We start from the raw sequence: 17,571 nt of genomic DNA on the forward strand, positions 1-17,571 counted from the left end.
TCACTTTACTCCTGAAATAAACTGAAGAGGTTCTTTTCGAGTGCAGAGGAATCTAGCCACCCCACTCCTATTAAGCCATCTCTTCATGTGGAAATCTGTTCCAGTGTTTCTCATATGGCTGCTGCTAAGTCGCTTCAGTTGTGTCCAACTCTATGAGACCCCATAGATGGCAGCCCACCAGGCTCCCCTGTCCCTGGGATTCTCCAGGCAAGAACACTGGAGTGGGTTGCCATTTCCTTCTCCAGTGCATGAAAGTGAAAAGTGAAAGTGAAGTCGCTCAGTCGTGTCTGACTCTTAGCGACCCCATGGACTTCAGCCTACCAGGCTCCTCCGTCCATGGGATTTTCCAGCAAGAGTACTGGAGTGGAGTGCCCCTGCCTTCTCCCATGGATATGGCTACCATCTCCTAAATTTCAGAACTTTATTTTGATGAGACTTGTGAGGAATCTGAGACCTCCCCATTGACCAATTTGTTGTCTATCCAAATAGTTATTCTTCCAAGTGGAATATTTTTTCACTCTTTGTAAATTGCATCTCTTTAGTCTCCTTTGGGGGAAAAAAAAAAAAAATTACCCAAGACATCCTGGGAAAGGTAGAAAACAAAGGCCTTCGCCATTGTTAAGAGCAGATCAAAGTCATGGTCAACACCACCAGGATTCATTCCCACTGAAATTGATCTCTGGGTACCATCCATGCCTAGCTAGCATAGACTGACTCAGCAAAAACAAACAAACAAACAAACCCTGCCGTCACTAGGTGGGCAGATGTTTTCACTTTGGCTTTTATTTAATAAGTTTTCAGGTACAGTTAATGGGCATACTTGTCTTATGAGTTTGGCAGTCCAAGCACAGTGCCTTTAACTGTTGTGGTTGCCGAGGCAGTAGTTGAGCTGTGTGGACGCAGCCTTCACCATCTGAAGCTTGTTTATCCACAGCCTTTGCTCCTGGAATTTTATCATCTCTCTGAGATTTTGAAACCTGGACCCAGATCATCCTACACATTCCTTAGTCTAAAAGAGGCTCAAGGTAAGTATTGAATGTGTATATCTGACACTCGCGAATATGGGTGAAACAAGGGACTCTGTGACTTAGAACTCCGTTTCCCACTTTCTGGAGCTGAGGACAATTTGTTGATATCAATGTTGATACGGCGGCTCAGCGGTAAAGAATCCGCCTCCAATGCAGGAGACACAAGAGATGTAGGCTCATTCCCTGGGCTGGAGAAGGTAATGGCAGCCCACTCCAATACTCTTGCCTGGGAAATCCCATGGACAGAGGCCTACAGTCCATGGGGTTGCAAAGGAGTCAGACACGACTGAGTAAACAGTGCCAGCAACAAGGTGCTCTGCAGCTCAAGAGAGGTGTCCTCACACCGACTCTCCTTGTTTGTAAGTATATATAAGTTAGGTTGGAAGTGGGGAAACAAAAGTTCTCTCTCTTGAATGGGCTTATCGGGCCCCACAAGGGTAATTGTGCTCTGCTCAGCAGTGTCTTGTCTCTTTTGTGACCCCATGGGCTGTAGCCCACCAGGCTCCTCTGTCCATGGGTTTCTCTAGGCAAACATACTGGAGTGGGTAGCCATTTCTTCCTTGAGGGGATCTTCCCGACTCAGGGATCGAACCTGCATCTCTTGTGTCTCCTGCATTGACAGGTGGATTCTTTATCACTGAGCCACCTGGGTAGCTAAATGGAGTAAGGAGAGATGAACAGGATGAATGCCTGTGGCTCTGAATCAAAGCTGTTCAGAGCTCGTATTGGAAACCGTGGCCTAGACTGTGCTTCTTCCCACGGGGCGGAAGGGCTAATGAACAACCTGCTGCACGAATTTCAAGCCTCTCTAAAGGCTACGGAGAGCAAGAGGGTACAGGAGGGAAGGCAGAAGCGGCCCCTTTGTTCCAGAGAATCACCTTCCAGCCATGGTTCCACTGCTAAGCGCCCACACTGCTGAGTGTCAAATTGTTTGTCTGTAAAGAAGGGATGATCCCGCCTCCTTGGCTGTACTATCCGGAAGATTAAAGCGAGGAATATATGTTAAGTGCTTAGCGCAGTGTCTGGGAAGGACATGGCTTTTAAGGAGTTCAGTGAACCTTCATTCTCTCTTGCCTATAAAACTGTTTGGGAAGGCATTTTCTAGAATTGGGAAGGAGGCTTATTGCACTAAGGCTTTAAGAGAGTATTCACAGCCTTGTGTATTCATACTCTGTACTTCCTCTGATTAATAATCTGCCATTGAGTTCACCGGTGACCAACCTAGAGATAAAACAATCTTCCTTTTCTCGCAGTCTCTGCTGTAACTGAAACTCTGGCTGTCAGAGACGGTCTCGGAAACTTATGAGCAAAGCCTCAGTTATTCGAATTGCTTTCAGGTTTGCTACTATTTTAATTATGCTTGGTGTTTTCGTGTTTTCCTTTTGGAACAACAGCTATGTATTTTCATCCCCATGGTTATCTTCCGATGCCTCATATTTGGTTGTTTTCCTCTATCTGGGCATAGAAGCGGGGATGTTATAATTTGTCTACAAGTATCTGCTGTCTCCAAACAGTAGAGAGAGTCCCTTACGCTTATAAAGTGATAAAACATTATCATTGTTTTGTGTTCGGTGCTTACAAATTCAGAATTGTACACGTTATTAAAAGCTTTCAACACTTCCTTTTCCTTCTTTGAAACATAATCAGCATATTGCCTCTAGCATTCTTTCAAGGAAAGTCAAAGACTATGCTTTCCAACTTCTGAAAATCTAATTCCTAAAGCAACAGCAGTGCAAACGGCTTGTACCTTTTGTGAGTAGCCTAACAAGTCATTTGTTGGTTTTGTTTTCAAATGCGTTTCAGACGCAGTTTGCCGTATTAAAACGGTTGCTTGCTTGGTGGTGGAAATATTCTATTGCATCAGAGAAAAGACGCTACAGACACCCCTCGAAAGCCCTTCAGATAAACCCCCAAGAGCAATGATACGCTATGCTCAGAGGAGAGCAGAAATTCTGATAACTAATCCAAATCCTTGACGTGAAAGTCACACAATGCCCACATGCTGTGTATTTCTGTTTAGAAACGTGAAAAGCTCAATCTGTCCATGTGAGCCCCTGATCTTAAATACTGGTATGCCTCTAAATATAGCTCAGGACATTTGTCAGTGAACTGTGAAGCTCTTGTTAAAAATAAAATGGAAATTCAAATCTTGAAATAAATAAGATGCGATTTGTAATGCCTTGACTGTTTTTCGTTTGGGGTTGGCCCATCTGAGGCCCTCGGAATGCCCGTTGTGAGTGGCCCCATTTAAGTAGTTATTCAAAGGCTATCAAGTGTTATAATTCTGATGTCTCCTTTTGCTGTTGGGGTAGAAAACGACAAAGGCGAATCGATTTTTTAAAATGTATTTTTATATTTTGTCAATATGTATAAAAATGGAGGAGAGGAAGTGAAATGATTCATTTTAAATGACGTATGAATCCATTTTCTCCTGCCGTGCTCTTATAGGACTCCTGTCCGTATCGAGGGGAGGCGAGTGCATGACTGAAGAGGTGAATTCCAGTCACAGTCCACTGCTGCTGACTTTAAAAAGATATGCATGGAGTTTTATTAATTTCCTGCAGCCGCAGTCCCTTTTGAGACTCTGCTTTCTGGCCAGTGCACCATTTTTCAGTTTATTAGCCTCTGAGGACCATGCTCTGCCTTTAACATGCCTGTTCTACATCTCCAGCTGTCAGTAGGACTTGAGGGAGAGGGTCAAGGGCAGACTTGGGCCTTGATTCAGCAAGTGGCCGTCACAACCACGAGAGTCTGTCCCACTAAGTTGAGAGGAAAGGGCCGATATTTTCAATGTTGCTTGCGGCGCTGCCTTTCTCATTTTAACACAATTCATTGTTTAAAATATATATGTGTATGTATATACATATCTATCTATCTGTGGATATACAAATATCTACATAGATATACGGATATCGATAGATGGATAGATAGGTGCATGGGTACCTGTTCCCCCTCGCCCCCAAACAGTTTTACAGATAACCATTTTGAAAGCTACGAAACATTCCACTGCAGCAGCTTTTGCGACTTGTGCCAGAACAAAAAATCACAGGCACGCCGTGTTAACTAGGCGGTGTGAAAGCATATTGCAAACATTATTATCAGAGAAGAACATCTTTCTAAGTCCATAATCATTTTGAATAAATGGCAGCAGTAACAATGATAACCGATGGATGATAAACCAAGAATAGATGGCTAAGCGGCTGTCTCTGAAAAGTCACCTTGTAAATCAGAGGCCCCAGGAAAGGGAGGGATGCGCTGGCCCGACTTGCAGGCAGGGCCTCCAACCCCAGTCACGGGTCGAAGGCAATGACAGTGCAGCAGCGTGAGGGGAGCTGGGGTCGAGGCACGCTGCAGACTATCCTAAGGAGCTTTTTATTTCACGCGTTTCGTTGATCTAGCTCAGTTCAGGAGCACTCTTGTAAAAAGCAGAGTGCTTTAACTCCCAGAAACGCTCAGAGTCACAGACAGCTTTATTGGTGGGTGAAATTCTGCTGCCTTGAGGTGGTAGGGATGAAATGAGTCTGATGGACACCTTGATGGCCGCCCCTGCTCCTGAAATCCAGCCTGGTGCTCAGAAACCCGGGATCCCCTTGCAAACCTGGCATCTGAGCAGCAGAAACACATCCCTCCCAGTTGGAACCTCATACCTTTTGATCTGCCCTGGCAGTCCTGATAGAAATCAGGTTTTGGAAACCCTTTGAATTCTTGTCTTTGAGCTGACCGACCTCTGCGGTGAATCTCCGCTCCTCTTCCACCCTTCCCGAGGGGTGCGGTCCCCCTGCCAGCTGGCCCTCTGAACCTGGGGCTTCTGTTCCCCCTGGAACTGCTTTTGAAGCCAGAGGGCGCCCTGCAGCGGCTGATGGCAGCTGGGAGGTGGGTGGAGGGGAGGACGGGGGCTGGGGGCGGGGGGGCCAGCTGAGAGCCGTGTTGCTCCGTGGGATTGCAGGTTTCTCCTTTGCCTCTTTATCCAGATAGATACTCACTTTTATTTTGAAATGCATGTCTTCCCTTGGCTAAAGTAAAGACAGAATTATTCTGGTTTTAAAGAACACCATGAGAGCCAGCCTGTTTATGCAAAGTTGACTGTGACAAGCAGCTGCCACTGAAGCCACGAGTGCCAGGACTTGGAAATTGGACATACACCCATTCCATTTAGGCCGAGGTTATTTTAGGAGTGGAGGGAGGCTGGGGAGGTGCCAGAAACTTTCTAAATGAATCCTGATGCCCTCTCTTCTTTAGTCTCTGATTGTTTCAGTCATTTGGAGAAAATTACCTCTCAGAACCTCAGCTTTCCTTATCTGTAAAATGGCAATAAAACTCTTAGCTCATGGGGCTGTTCTGGAGATTAAAGCATGCAGTATTCTTAAGCACTGTAAGTGGTTTCTGGTTCTTCTGAACAGCTTCAGAACCTTTGTCCTGATCAGGATCCTATGCATGGTTCAGCAGATTTCTAGTGAAGACTCACAGGACTCCAGGGACAGAAACTGGCAATCCTCTTTGAAAGCAACACCTATGGCGCAGTAATGACGTGCTTTGAGGGTAGTGATAGTGCAGATTCGTCAAGGGTGGGTGTTCGGTTGCTCAGTCATGTCTGACTGTTTGCAAGCCTATCGACTGTAGCCCGCCAGGCTCCTCTGTCCATGGAACTCTCCCGGCAAGAATACTGAAGCAGGCTGCCATTTCTTACTCCAGGGTATCTTCCCGACCCAGGGATCAAACCCAAGCCTCTTGCATCTCCTGCATTCTCAGTTGAATTCTTTATCAGAGCCACCTGGGAAGTCCCATTCAATGCGGGGGCCATTGGAATGTCCTAAAATCGGTAGTTGCCAAAAGGGGAAGCAGGGTCCTTTGTCGATTTGTCCTTGAGCTTCTACCAGGCTGGTTTGGGTTGTCTCGATTTTGCCACTCAGATTTGCATCTCGTCTTTCTTTCTGTGTTTAGTTGTTTGGATTTCTCCCAAAGTATTTGCGGCTAAAATTCCTTTTGGACTCTGAGATGCCTTTTTTTTTACATAAGCTTTGGATTGGAATCAATAGAATGTCAAGACGCCAGGCACATTCGGCCTAATAGCAGGTGGGTGTCTGCCGGACAGTGTGCCTGATTTGCCTGACAGCAGCAAATTTAGGCCAGAATTAATGAGTCAGTGGAGATGCTGTTTGTGTTGCAGGATTTTTGCAGAGTTTTCACAAGTAGTTGTGTTTTCTCCTTCTAATGGGACTGTGTTTGCTCAAGAAATTATGTGCTCATATATGTATGTGTGTATGTGTTTATTACAACATTAAGCAGATTTATTCTTGGAAACCAGTAATCATACACACTCTCAAAATCTGACTCACAAACCTAGAGTTTAGTTTAACAGTTTGTCCTTTTAATGTTCAAGGAGAAGAAAACACTCAAATACTGAATGAGTCACCAGTTTTTGTTTACCTTTATTAGGACACTTTTCTGATGTATTTTGGGCTAATGTCAAAAAACCAAGGGTCAGTGGAAGAGAGGGGAGCTGGGGTGGTGGGTGAAGGAATGAGGTCACAGCCAGACACTAGTTTGAATGTTGCTTCTTCTGTTTAGAGGCTGTTTAACATTGAGAAAACCTCCTTCGTTTTGGTTATCATTTTTCTCTGGATCTTTCCTTGTATATTTGGGAGTTAAAAAATGGTTAAATGTGGAAATGCAAGTAAAGAGCCGGGTGTCATCTTAGGCGTCCCTAAGTGGTGACTTGCTAGCTCATCAGTAGAAACGGGTGACCTTAGCAGCGGTTTCTGGTTTCTGCCACGTTTATCCTTTACTGGTTCTTTTGTTTTCCATGCTCTCTATCTGGCAACACACTTTCTCTTGTTTCTGCTTTTAATTTTGAATATAAATCCACATCTGGGAATCCAGACCTTCTCATCGTTGACCACGAATGGCCTTTGAATTCACGAGACCTCCCACAGTGGGGATGATATTAAACATTCTGATCTAGATTTGGGCAGAGGATAAATAAAATGGAAATGAGGTTTATGCAGATCAGCTTCCCATTTGTTTGGAGATGGTCAGGATGCTGCGGCAGGCGGGGGTGTTCCAGGATTCTAGAACAGAGCCGGCAGTGCCCTGAATGACAAGCCGGTGGGTTCGCTTGGCTCGTTACAGGATGCCACTTACCCCCAGAGAGGACCGGCCTCTATGCTTGGTGGTCAAAGAAAGGAAAACAATAGTTCCACAGGACCATTCAGTCCTAGTTCAAACAGTTTAGGAAATTCTACCACTTCTCCTCTTCCCGGGACAAAATGGTGGCTGTTCCCTTCCTTTGGTTCAAAGATCCAGTCAGTCCTCGTGGGTGACAACTGAAGTCGCAAGTCCAGTCATGTTGGCGCTGAAGCCTGACCCAAGGGTGAGGACCTCCATCGTGTAACGGGGCGAAAGGCCAACCATTCTCCCTCTGCAGTAGTGACATTACGTGTGGTTTATAACGTTTGTTTTACAGTGTCCATTGTTTTTAATTTGCAAAAATAGATTTTAAATAATAAAATTCTTTATTTTTATTCAGAAGAAAAGGAGAGTGTTTTGTTGGGAGAGTGGGGTCAAGGTTAGAGGATAGGGTCCAAAAATCCCTTTGCCACATTTCATTTGAGTGAATAAAGGCCTGATATTTAGGGTCTTTCTGCAGTGCTATTTTTCCATATCATTTGTCCACAATTAGGATGTGTGATAAATATGATTCTGTTACTTTGTTTCAACCTGGGCTGTAGTCTTTGAAGGGATGAAGACTTGGTTACAGATGACAGCTGTACCTGTGAACACAGAGGCAGATGGTGTCAACTTAGGTGCTTTACTATAGTGGACTTCTCTGCTCACAGAGTTTATCGTTTACACTGGCTGCTTTTTCTTGGAGGGGGTGACAAGTAGGGAGCTGACCCCATCTGTTCGTGGAAAGAGTACCAGCTTTGGAGGAAGAACTCACCTTAAATATTTGTGTGATTCATTATTTTTCTGTGTCTAAGTTTTCATGTCTCTAAATTGTACAAAATAAATCTTTCTGCCAAGTTTTGATGAAGCTTAAAGAGGAAGCTACTTATAGGAACCAGTAACTCCAACAGTGGAAGATATTTACGTAATCACCTACCATCCCATTTTTGAGGGATCTGCCTGTTTAAGGTGACTTAGATCCTACTCTTAGATCTACAGGGTGATAGTAAAGCAAAATAAAATAAAGATTTTATATTCTTATCAACAGCAAGATGAGCACTATTTTGATACATATGCCTTATGACTATGTGATGTGTGCGTGTGTGTATAATGGGTAATCATAGTTTCTTTTGATTTAGGAACCTCTGTGAAAGTGGCAACGAGCCTGAAACTGAAATCACTCTAGACTTCTTAACCACTTTGACCTACTGCCTCAAACAAAAACTCATAGAGATGTTCCTCAATCCCACTTATTGACTTTCATTGTACTTTGTGTTTGTTTGAGGCAATAGATTAAAGTGATTAAGAAGTCTAGAGTGATTTCAATCGAGGTTGAAATTCTGGCATTCATTGGTAATGATCTTGGTTAGTTCCTTAACCTCTGCGGGTTTAATTTCTTTATTTGTGCAATGGAAGCAACTAGAGAACTAGGTTCATAATGCTACTATATGGATTAAATGAAGATGATTAAGTAAGGTGTCAGTCAGTCGTGTCTGACTCTTTGTGACCCCATGAACTGTAGCCTGCCAGGTTCCTCTGTCCGTGGGGATTCTCCAGGACATGGAGTGGGTTGACATGCCCTCCTTCAGGGGATCTTTCCAACCCAGGGATCGAACCCAGGTCTCCTGCATTGTAGGTGGATTTCTTTACCATCTGAGCCACCAGAGAAGCCCCCAAATACTGGAGTGGGTAGCCTATCCCTTCCCAAGGGGAACTTTCCGAGCCAGGAATCAAACCGGGGTCTCCTGCATTGCAAGTGGATTCCTTACCAGCTGAGCTACCCGGAAGGTGTCTAGCACGTAGTTAAGCACTAAGTAGATAAATCCTAGCTATTGTTGCTGTTACAATCGTTATTATGATATATGTAATGGGGATAAGAGTTAGTCTTATCTTATGTACTCATTGTAGGGATTACATACAATCATTAAGCATTAATTTGTCTTGCAAAGAAAGTGCTGAGTAAAGTCTAGCTGCTTTTTATTATTAGAATGAAAGCGCCTAATTTTGAGAGATGTTAAGTGGTAACTATGAAAAAAGGGCACCTTTCCACAGGATTCTGCCTCTTAGATCAATCTTATTGTCTTGTTCTATATTCCATTATATTCTGCACAAGTTTTCAGGGTAAGAGTTGTACATTGTCTCACTGCACGTCTTTGGAGGTTAAGCTAAGCTTCCTCCATATTCCTCTCCTAGCCCTTTTCTGAAATAGAAAATCATTCGATCCAAAAAAAAAAAAAAAAATAGAAAGATACTCTCTATAAGATTCTGAAAATTATTGAGAGGGATCAACTCTGAAAGTTAGAATGTCCCAGTCCTTCTGGTAGTAAATACTTTGGGGGCATTTATTTGTTTTTAATTTTGATTCATTTAATTTTTTATGCTAGGTCATACTACTGAAAGAAGTAGAAAGGTGAAAGTGTTAGTTGCTCAGTAGTGTCGGAGTCTTTGTGACCCCATGGACTGTGGCCTGCCAGGCTTCTCTGTCCAGGGGAGTCTCCAGGCAAGAATATAGGAGTGGGTTGCCATTCCCTTCTCCAGGAGATCTTCCCGACCCAGGGATCAAATCCGAGTCTCCTGTGTCTCCTGCTTAGGCAGGTGGATTCTTTACCACTGAGCCACAAGGGAAGTCCTCAAAACCAAGGGCCATTTTTGGTTAGCACCAAAGTAACGCCACGCAAGAAGCTGAGTTCCAGTTGGAGGTGCTGAGGATTGAACCCGGGGCCTTGTGCATGTGAAGGCTGAAATCTGTGCTGCTGGTAAACTGGAGTGGGCAGAGTTCCCCAGTGGTAACAGTCAAGGAGCTCATTCCTGGAGCAGCTGAAGGCACTGTGTCCCATGAACAGGATTCAGATATGGGCTAAAGCCATGAATTCTGGGAGCAGAACACTCCTATTTTGGCAACAGTGGCTCAAAGCCCTGGGTACGCCCAGAATCAGGCGGTATATGCCATGAGGGGAGCCTCCCAGCACATCCCAGGGCTCTGAAGCATACAGTCTAGATCAGCGCTCCTGGCTTACTTAAAGAATATTTCCTCAAGGCATTGTACAAGGGACAAAATGCAACTTACTTTATATAACACAGGCGCTGCCTGTTGATTGTACTGTTCTGTGAGTCCTGAAAATCAGTGAAAAGGAGAGAAAGGCGCCTTTCTTAAGCTAATCAGAATCTAACAATGGGTATATGGAGGTTTTAAGAATGGGAGGAGATTAGCACTAGGTTTTTGTTATTGATGGGCTCCTGTGGTGCCCAGGTCTGTCTTTTTCCCTGTAATAGGATTTATTTATTTATCCCTCAGGGTATATGGGCTTCCCTGTCCGTTACCTGTGAATCTTCAGTCTGAGGAAGCCTCCGCAATTACATTGCTCTCTTGTCCTAACCCCTGTTTAAGCACTGATGAACTGGGGCTTCTTCACTACTTGACTCATAAAATCCAAGAGTTGAGTAATACTTGTACAGGACTGGGAAATGCATTTTAGGAATGGTGTGAGCACATACCAGGCCTTACGGTATTGACTTGGGCATTGCGCTCCTTTCTTCTTTAAATAATTAGCAGGAGAAATTACACGAGGAGGGAGGGGGAAGCTGAAAGGTAGACATGAAGAAAAAAAATGTGGCAGTCAGTTAGAATCATAAAAGGTATTTTTTGTGAAGTCTTGATTCTGCGTTTCTGTCGAGCAATAGACATTCCCTGCTGAGATCTGGTGGCCGGGTGCAGGCGGGCTTGGAGTTTCATCTTAAGTCATCTCTGCAGCTCTCTCCACTTCGGGTCTTTCGGATCAGGACAGTGTGCCCCCCAGAGCCACAGAGGACAGACATCCTTCTCTGGGGTCCGTGCAGGCCTGCCCAACTTCAGCAGAGACCCACTTGCTGTGCGGAACCTAGCCTCCTCCTCAGATGCCGGCTGACAGAGGTTTCTAGATGGCGCTGAAAGATGCTTTCCGAAGCTTCACGGAGTCAGTGTCCATGCCTGCAGCCGCTCATCTGTGATGCTGGTGGGTGCAGACACCTCTGGCCCTACCTTAGTCAGGCCTTCTGCATGGGAGCAATATGAGGCTTTTTACTCCTGCGGACTCTTCACTGCATCCCAAAAGCCAGGAACAGGGTGGGCATGAAGGGGAAGTGTGGTACAGGCAGTGATGAAAGGTATCAAGGCTGAGGAGGGGCACGACGCAGACGAGGGCCTCTGTGGCATCCTGAAAGGGTAAGTAACAGAGCTGGGGAATGTGACTGGCCTTTCGTCATGGCTGCTGACGGTCGACGTGACCTTGACCTCTGGTTTCCATATTGATAAAATGGTCCAAATAGCGACCTACCAGATGGAGGTGAGATTGAGGCAAAAAATGCTTGTCAAGTTATCCATCATCAGCATTCAATAAGGTCTCCAGCGCCCAAGCATTTCCAAGCCACCCTTCCTCAGGTTTGACTCGAGATCTGTCCTCTGCGTTCAAAGAGCAAGACATCACTCAAATGTTTTATTTCTCTTACTGTTCTTTTTCCCACCTGCTTCATGACAGCTGATTATGTTTTCAGGGCAGTCTCTGTATTGTCAGTCTGCTAACGTTGCCTCCCTCACTCAAACCGGGCTCATCTTTTTCAGCTGTAATGAGAATTCCACAACTATCCTCCTTTGAAAAATGTGAACCTCTTTACTTCTAATTGAAGAGGTGAGGTGAGCTTATTTGTAGATAGTTTGGAAAATCCAAAGTTAAAAGAGTGAAATCACCAGCAATTATAATCTCAGTATACAGAATCATTGTGTGTGTGTGTGTGTGTGTGTGTGTGTGTGTGTGTGTGTTATAGGTATGAGTGCATACGTAGTGGGTATTTTATTCAGTGTTCTGGATTCTGCAATGTTAAAGTTCGTTGAGATCGAGGATGTGTGGATTTTATTCATTTTAGAATGAGAATACAAAGGCATATACATTTTCCTTTCTTGATGTTCTTTAGGTGTACCAGTGCTTCAGCTTGCTGATAGTGATAATGATCGCAAATATTTTTACGTTATCTGTCTTCTTGGCATTAGTTCTACATGCCACACACATACCAATATATTCCTGCACATATATGTTATGTGTTATATATATATATATATATATATATAGCATATACGCATATATGATTTATTTAATTATTTTTACGGAGGAGGAAAATGAGGCACAGAGAGGTTAGTAACCTGTGCACATACCACACAGCTTCTAACAGCAGAGCCCAGCTTCAGCCCCAGGTGCTGTGGAGCCTGAGCTTTTTATCTGTTCTGCTCATTGCACTGATAATACTGGTGTAAGAAACAGTGATCAAGGAGCATGAAGTTTCAGTTACGCAAGATGAGTAAGTTTTAGTCCTCTGTTTACAGTATGGTGTCTGTATTAACAGTTGCTGCATTTTGTACTTTATTTGCTGAGAGTTATCTTGCTAAGTGCTCTTACCACAATAAAATAAAATAAATGAAATTACATAATGTCCCAAAGCAGCATTTTACAATCTTGGTAAAACTCATCTTTATGTGTCAATCTTTCCACAGTTTAGGAATTGGAAATATGATGTTCATTATATATACCTATATATTTATATATAGCCATATGTGTGGGTGTCAAAGTAAAAGGAGGTTTTTGTTTAATTAAAAAAAAAAAATTTGAAGCTAGAACACCAGTAGGCAAATTCTCATGGGCATGGTAGACATGGCATCAGTTTAGTAATGACCCCAACATTTATATAATTGGGCCATGGTATTTCTCAAAGTCAGAAAAAATGTTCAAATCCAAGAAATCAATGCAGAAAGGTAAGCTGGTTCTTATGGAATTTAGATGAGTCAAAGATATTCCCAGGTAGCATGTGAATGTTAAAGATAGTACCGGTTTTCATTTTTGAGTTGACTTTCCTTTATAGATTAGAATTCTCCAGTTTGGCTATAAGCAAATCTACACTATGTTATATAGGCAAAAGCTTATTTGCTATTTGACCCTTGTTTGTGTGTTCGAAAAGGTTCCCAACTGGAGGTTTTAAGAGATAATTCAAGTGAAGTCCTTCATTCTGTTATTGGAATGTTCAGAGAACTGGAAGTATTTGTAACCGTCAAAGGAGGAAGTTCACTTTTACTTTGTTTTCAAAATGATATTAAGAGAAAAGCACGGTTACATTCACTCAGCATTTCAGGACATGGGCACAAGTAACCCAGCCTTGAAGCTGCTTTGTCATCTAGCTTGTATCTGGCAAAGGAATGAAAAGTAGCAGACCTCCTCTTGGTCTCTAATCGTCGCTGGCAGCAGACACCAGGGTGCCAGCAGCGCCAAAGGATTCCCCAGGAAGAGCTGCCTCTGCTGTCCGAGATTTTCCAGACTTGCTTTGTTTGCTCGTTTGACATATAATCTTGTGGTTTCTGGCCGCTTTCACCACCTAAAGCAGAAAAACATATTCGATTCTTAGGTCTAGCTCAGCTTCTAACTGTTTCAACAAATTAAAGGACTTGACTGTGGCATTTTTTTTTTTAAGTGAACACTTTGCTGTTACTCAAACCCTACCATGGGTTCCGCAGACAAATGCAAGCTGTCTCTTTAGATGTGGTCACAGCTGACAGTTCAAAAGAATGAAATCAAAACCCTGAAGACTTGAACTAAAAAAAAAAAAATCATTCTTGGAATAAAAGCTAGGATTTCAAAGATGATATTAAAATGATAATAATTTTACACATCCTCGTTTAGCATAAATTTCTCCTGATGAAACACTCCCCACAAAACTGTAAGGCTGTGTTGTCTGAATCACCCTTTTAGGGAAATCTCTAGAACTTTCACAGGGTAAATGATGAGGAATGTTCTGGGGGATTGATTCCATTATAGTTTTTCTTATTGGTGGGGATGGGATTAAATTAAAATAGTCTAGACTGAACCAAATGAGACTGTTTGATTCTGAATTTTATTTTTTAATACTATCATTAAGCTTAAACTGTTGCATTATTCTGGTGCCCACATATTTTTCTTTCTTCACGTGCTGTTACATGAAGTGACATGGGCTTATTAACAAAAAATAATTTAAAAATACTTTCAGTTCTCTAGACATTCCAATAACAGAATGAAGGACTTCACTTGAATTATCTCTTGCAGTAGCTCACCCATCCATCAAGGTAGGGACTGCTGTATTATTAATAGTATTATACAGATAAAGAGACTTGCATTTCCCGAAGTTCAATAACTTACTCAATGTCGTGTCACTCGTTCAGGGTTTCTCCACTGCAGCTGTATCTGCAGTTTGAGCTGAAATTAGCTCTCCATTGTGGGAAGCTGCCTCTGCCTTCTTGGAGACTGAGCAACATCCACGGTCTCATCCACCGTCTCTTCCCACTAAATGCCAGCTGCAGCCCTAACCATGACTAGTAAAAAGTCTCTAGTATTGCCAAACGTCCCCTGGGAAGGGGGGCAGAATTGCCACACTGAGAATCACTGTACTAGTTACGTGGCAGAGCTTGGGGATATTTTAGACGGATTCCCTCCCTCTCAACTCTTCTTGGGCCTCCCTGATAGCTCAGTTGGTCAAGAATCCGCCTGCAATGCAGGAGACCCCAGTCCCATTCCTCGGTGAGGAAGATCCCCTGGAGAAGGGATAGGCTACCCACTCCAGTATTCTTGGGCTTCCCTTGTGGCTCAGCTGGTAAAGAATCCGCCTGCAATGCGGGAGACCTGGGTTTGGTCCCTGGGTTGGGAAGATCCCCTGGAGAAGGGAAAGGCCTCCTACTCCAGTGTTCTGGCCTGGAGAATTCCATCCACGGGGTCTCAAAGAGTTGGACACACTGAGTGACTTTCACTTTCACTCTTCTTACCGTTGCCACGCCCTGTTCATATAGGACATAGCAACAGTGATCAGCTTCCCTTCTCTCTCCTTTCTTTCTCCTGAACACAGAGATTTAGCCCATGGCAAGTGATGGTTAGCGTCTGCTTGTTCATCCTGAGGACGGACTGAGTGCATTGACAAACGCCTTCCTGTTCTCACTGTGGGTGTGGTCAGTGTAAAACGGTGGTGGGTTTGTGCCTTGTACCAGCAACATCATACGCATAGCCGCACGCATGAAGAGCCATACAGTAAATGTTTAAGTGTCCATCTCTTGCTTGCTGAATGTGTTTGCTGAGTCAGACTTCCATCACTGGTTCCTCTGAATCACTAAGTGGCCTGCAGCAAGTCACTGAATCATTTGTGCTTCCTCTTTTTTTCTTTTTTTTTATTTTTGAGAAAATGAGAACCATCCTTCCATCACAATGCTTTTTACCTTTCTCTTTGGAGAGTGGTGTGTTTACTCCTAAACCTTTTGGAAGGAATTCTAAGACATCTGGTTCATTGAAAGGTAAATACAGTTTTTTGGAAAGGAAAAGTATATTCATTCACTGAGATAACTGACTTTCAAGATGAAATACTCCATTGGTCAGCCATCAGTACATAAAATACTTTAAGAAGAAAGCCAAGAGGTAGCCACACACACCTTTCCCAAGTTGTCGCTGGTTTCGGTTTTCTCAGGGGTAGACACTTCCTCAGGCTTTCTCGTAGCTGAGGATTTGGGTATAAATACAAAACCATTTTGGAAAAAAGTAGTAAAAGCACGCATCGGTGGTGTCTTGATGTCCGTGTCTCCGTTCATTTCACAGGAGCGGGGGGCGTGTCTTGCCCTCTTTCAGTGCCGGTGCATTTGAAGTACATACCGTCCTGTGTAAATTTATTCTCAAGGTTAGAAAGTCTGCAGTGAGAAAGTGCTTGAGGGTGTCCCTGGTGGCTCAGTGGTAAAGAATCCGCCTGCCAATGCCGGAGACAAGGGTTCGATCCCTGATCCAGGAAGATCTTATGTCCTGCAGAGCAGCTAAGCCCAGGCACCGCCACTACTGAAGCCTGAGCGTCCTAAAGCCCCAGCTCTGTAACAACAGAAGCTTCCACAAGGAGAAGCCCACACCCCCCAACTAGAGAGAGGCCCCCACTCTCCACAACCGGAGAAAAGCAGGAAAAGCAAGGAAGACCCAGCGTGGAGGAAAATAAATAAATCAATAAAAGTATAAAAAGAAAAATGCTTGCACCCTGAGGGTCTGAAGATACACAGGCAGAGGACAGACCAGACTCCCACATCTGGCTTGAAGAATGTATGGGGCGGGTTCCCATAGCTCCTAAAAGGTAACCTAGGTGAACGCTTAGGTGATGAGAAATCCTATCACCTCCAGGCTTCCAAAATAGCCATCAAATTGTTTTGGCCAGTGAGCACATAAAATAGTCAGGTGAGAATAAAGTAAATCTTTATGGATTAGCAGGCAACTCAATGTAATTCTTTTTAATTGCTTTTGATTTATTGTGTGACAAGTATACATGGGTACCTAATTTATAAATGAGGTGGAGTTTTGTTTGCTGAATATATAGCATTTTTATTGCTAATAAATATTTCATGAGCTAAACCCTGACTCTTGCGGATGTGGGAAGTAAAGGGGCAATATACTTACATAAAATGCTATATAAACTTAATATGCATTTATCTTAGCTCTTCAAACACAGTAACAGTCAAGAAATGAATGAGTCACTCCAGTAAACTGAAACAGCAAAGTAAATTGCAAATTGACTTTAAGTGTCAAATTAAATATTTCTCTACCTCTGCGTAGTAGTTGATTTCACCTTGTCTGAGATGTTTAGTTGTTAAGTTGTGTCTTTTGCGACCCCATAGATTGTAGCCTGACAGGCTCCTCTATCCATGGAATTTCCCAGGCAAGAATACTGGAGTGGGTTGCCATTCCCTTCTCCAGGGCATCTTCCCAACCCAGGGATCATGGTTGGGTCTCCTGCTTGGCAGACAGATTCTTTATTGCTGAACTCTGTCTGAGATGGGTCATTAAAAACAGATGTGATGCAAAGAAAGCAAAAATATTTTATAAGACTTTTTAACAGCAACAACAAAGTGGTAGGATAAAGATGACTTTCTGGTTTCTCAGTGTTAATCGATATATTCTGTCCTCTGATGGAGGACAAAATAGAAAAAGAAGGAGAGAGCTCTAGAGAAAGACAGAGGTGGCTCCTTTCTTCTGTGCTGCTCATACTGGTAGCTGCGTCCCTGATTTCCCGCCCAACTGTATAGGACATTGGGCTGCCAACTGTAGGACACGTAGGAGACGGAGACCGCCTCCTTCCCTTGCTTCTTCATCAGGTAAGAACTGGTACATCCTTTAACCTCCGGGATAAAAGTGCATCAGCTCTGAAAGTAAGTGGAACCTGGTGTGTACACTGAAGAACTGGTATCACTTGCTCAGTCAGAAGCTGGAGCCACATTAATTCTGCACCTGTTCTTCAGGTTGCCCTTGCTGAGTGCCGTGGGGGCTCCAGACGTGCAGAACATGCTCCATGGGCTCTCTGCAAGCACAGGGCTCTC

At 43.7% G+C, this 17,571-nt stretch overlaps 1 protein-coding gene across 1 annotated transcript in view; it reads left to right on the top strand.

Annotated features, from left to right (window-relative positions):
* The window catches only part of LOC114115898 (uncharacterized), a 104,777-nt gene that overhangs the window by 46,352 nt on the left and 40,854 nt on the right, over positions 1 to 17,571 (top strand). Inside the window, exon 3 of the mRNA XM_060418702.1 lies at positions 935 to 1,025. Coding sequence (XP_060274685.1) covers positions 935 to 1,025 — 91 coding nt within the window. The remainder of the gene's footprint in view (positions 1 to 934; positions 1,026 to 17,571) is intronic.

This window comes from Ovis aries, chromosome 7 (assembly GCF_016772045.2).
Source record: "Ovis aries strain OAR_USU_Benz2616 breed Rambouillet chromosome 7, ARS-UI_Ramb_v3.0, whole genome shotgun sequence".
NCBI lineage: Eukaryota > Metazoa > Chordata > Mammalia > Artiodactyla > Bovidae > Ovis > Ovis aries.